Source organism: Mastomys coucha, chromosome X (assembly GCF_008632895.1).
Source record: "Mastomys coucha isolate ucsf_1 chromosome X, UCSF_Mcou_1, whole genome shotgun sequence".
In the NCBI taxonomy this organism is placed as follows: domain Eukaryota; kingdom Metazoa; phylum Chordata; class Mammalia; order Rodentia; family Muridae; genus Mastomys; species Mastomys coucha.
The window spans coordinates 150496191-150499587 of record NC_045030.1 but is presented as its reverse complement, the minus strand read 5'-3'; the positions used below and the strand labels follow the sequence as shown (position 1 = coordinate 150499587).

General features: G+C 35.9%; 1 protein-coding gene across 3 annotated transcripts in view; it reads left to right on the top strand.

Annotated features, from left to right (window-relative positions):
* The window catches only part of Phex (phosphate regulating endopeptidase homolog X-linked), a 258664-nt gene that overhangs the window by 240115 nt on the left and 15152 nt on the right, over window positions 1–3397 (top strand). For all 3 annotated transcript variants that reach the window (XR_004120468.1, XM_031376718.1, XM_031376727.1), the window contains one exon: window positions 2641–2708. Coding sequence is in view for 2 of the 3 variants with exons in the window: in XM_031376718.1 (XP_031232578.1) it covers window positions 2641–2708 (68 nt within the window). In the remaining variant the exon portion in view is untranslated. The remainder of the gene's footprint in view (window positions 1–2640; window positions 2709–3397) is intronic.

The window sequence follows — 3397 nt, the reverse complement described above, 5'->3', positions numbered from 1 at the left end:
GGATTAAAGGCGTGCGCTACCACTGCCTGGCTGGAGAGCTCGATTTTTAATGCAGGAAGCCCAGCCAGTTGTATTCTAAGAGACACATGAGTTGATTTTTTTTATGGCATGCTAATTTAAATAATTTGCATAAGAAAATAGAGAATGTCAAAGTAATACTATAAAACATTATCATTACAAGGTTTAGCCATACAAAATTGCTTTGTCTCTTGTCCAAAGGATTGTGATTTTTGTGACTGAGAATTGATATTTATAATGATTCCATCATTTTTGAATTCCCTATTATTCTTTGCAAATAAAAAGCTTGTTGGAGCAGTCCCTCTTAACGGACATTTATCACAGAGTACTTTCTATATGTTTCCATCGCCCATCCTTTAAATTTACCCAGTCAATAGCATTGACTAAGGGTGTGTGGAGGACTAAGAAATCTGGAAAATCAAAATGTTGCAGGTCACACAGTGCTAGCTACTGCAGCAAAAAATTAGCACTGTGTGAAATTACAAGTTTGTCCCACATAGGCTATGATAGCTCTATGATTGAAATGTGTAATTTTACTCTTACTCCTTTAATGAAGGTTTGTAATGATGGAAAAACAGTAGGAAACATTTTTTCAAATGCAAATTACCTTGCAGGAAAGAAATAACAAAGGAAAGAATTGCCACCAAGGGGAAAAATTAAATCTTAACAGCACTTCCTTGGGTACAGTTGAGACAAACAATTAGCATGTTAAGGATCATTACATCCTGTAATAACATGTTACTTCAAAAAATTCTGTTCTTTCCAGCTTTTGTCCTATCTGTTTGCTGAATGACTTTGATGTTCTATGCCAGGGACCAACTGTGAAATATTTTTAGCATAATTACAAATCTTACAATAAAGATTCTAAATTGTCTATAATTCTTACCTATAGGTTAACTGACTTAAATTGTTTCCATATAAGTCCCATAAGTCCCTTACATGACATGGTAAAGCTAATTAATCATGAATTAAATCACTGTTAATTTTCTTACTGTTTTACTAGTAACAGAGAATTTAGTGATGAATGAATAAGATGAGGATTTGGTCTTCATGGAGTTTATGCTACAGAGAAAATTCTAGACACATGCATCTGGAAAGCTCATTGATCCCTCAACTTTTCTCTTTGTACTTTGCTTCAAGTATCTATGCTGAATAATAAAGCACCAGTGTCTTAGTTAGGGTTTTATTGCTGGAAAGAGACACCGTGGTCATGGTAACTCTTATAAAGGACAGCATTTAATTGGTGCTGGCTCACAGGTTCAGAGGTTCAGTCCATTATCATCATGGGGAGATGTATAGCAACCCACAATCCTACATAGTGATGGAGAAGAAGCAAAGAATTCTACATCTGGATCAGCAAGCAGCAGAAAGAGAGAGAGAGAGCAAACTACTAGGCCTGCCATGAGCTTCTGAAACTTCAGATCCCACCCCCGGTTGAATACTTTCTCTAAGAAGGCCACATTTATTCCAAGAAGGGAACACACCCTACTAGTGCCATTCTTTGTGGGTCAAGCATATTCAAACACATGAAAACTATTTAAACCATCACTACTGCCAAACAACCATTTACTGGCTCCCCAATACTACATTTTGGTTTGGGCCTGCTCCACTGGGTGAGACCATTTAGAATGCCTTCACTCCTTCCTGCTCTTCTGATGGGTGGGACCCAGAAAGGTCTGTCTGTCTTCTGTGAGAGTCCCTTACATTTTGGAGTTTCTCCATTGCTTTATCAGGCTGCTTGCCCTTCAATCAGGCTGTCAAATTTCTTTGCATTATTGCTAACTTAAAGAAAGGCTGCAGGTAAAAAGTGCAAGGTGTCTTAAGGTCTAGTTCCAGAACCTCCTGGCCCCTTATACTATGTAGTCTATTGGTCAGAAGCTTCATGGCCAGACCAGATTCAAGGACAAGGAAATAGTCACATCTTGGTAAGAGAAGAGGGGACATGTGTACTTAAGGGTAGGTGGTATTGGTGGTGGCTATCCTTATAGATACTCTACTACATGCTTCCTCAGAAGTGAAGAGAAATAATATAACACTTTCTCAAAATCTGATTAAGGCTTCACAGTCTTTGCTATTCAACTGTCAGCTTGTCTGCCACAGAAACAGAGGAACGTGACTAATTTCCAAACAGAGAGATCCCTTTTGAGCTTCACTCTATTCCTTTTTTTATGACTACATTTAGAAAACAATTTAACTTCTAAGATTAGAGTGACTTTGCAGCAAGTTTTCAGGAAAAAAATAAATAGTATATTTATATTATTTATATTTTCAAGCCCTGTTTTAGGTATTTAAATACAAAACATCACTGCAACAGATACAGAAGCACAGATGCCTTGAGACTGGAAAGGACTTTAGAAATGTTGTCTTTCACATCCCTCATTTCACAGAGTGGGGCACTAAGGTTCATATAACTGTGACAATGCTAGAATTTATATTTCTTTGTTTTGATTAGAAGGGTATGTTTAGAAAAATTGTTTTATACATTTTTGTATGTAATTGTGAGATATTTTTGTTAAATTACTAAAAACTGTTTATAATCTTGGTTTTTCACTAAAAAAATTAAAGGATTATGCTGTCAGATTCATACCTATAATTTTTCCAAATTGTTTATTCATGACATAGATCCCTGAGTTATGGTGCTATAGGAGTAATTGTGGGCCATGAATTTACGCATGGATTTGATAATAATGGTAAGTGCTAGTTCTTTTATAAGCTGTTCTTTTTTATAATAATGTTGATTGTATGGTGTTAATTGTTATTATTATCTTTTCATAGTGGCATCATCATAGATCATAGAAGATTATCCCAAGAAATATGATTGCTGATTGCAAACTTTTCTCATGTTTTACTGTGATAACTTACAATAAATAACTATTCCAGTTGGTGATCAGGGTAAAATGAAAAAAAAAAAAAAGAAAAAGAAAGAAAGACTTTGTAGTTTCCATAAAAGCCCCTTTGCATTCAGAACAGTATTGCTTGGGCTGCTGCAGCAGTTCCAGGAATTATATTGTAGCTTTCCCCCTTTGTTTTTTCTTCCTTGCCATCTTATGATGTTTTCCCTGGAGGTGTGAGCTCTGCCCCTGAGATGATTGTATGTGCTGCTTAATTAGGAAGTTAGCCTTGGGAACAAGGCTGCCTGATTGCTTTGTGTAATTTCAAGTGCTTCTTTTCTGTTTTTCTTTATATTGGCATATATTTACAGTTAATAACATTACAAATATGCTCTGTATCTTGGTTGTGTTAAAAGGGAAAGGTGAGAAAATAACAACTAAAAGTATCTCCTTTGGGAATTATCCTTTTTTAAAGTTTTTACGACACATTTTGTGTATGCGTGCATGTGAGTGTGTGTGTGTGTGTGTGTGTGTGTGTGTGTGTGTGT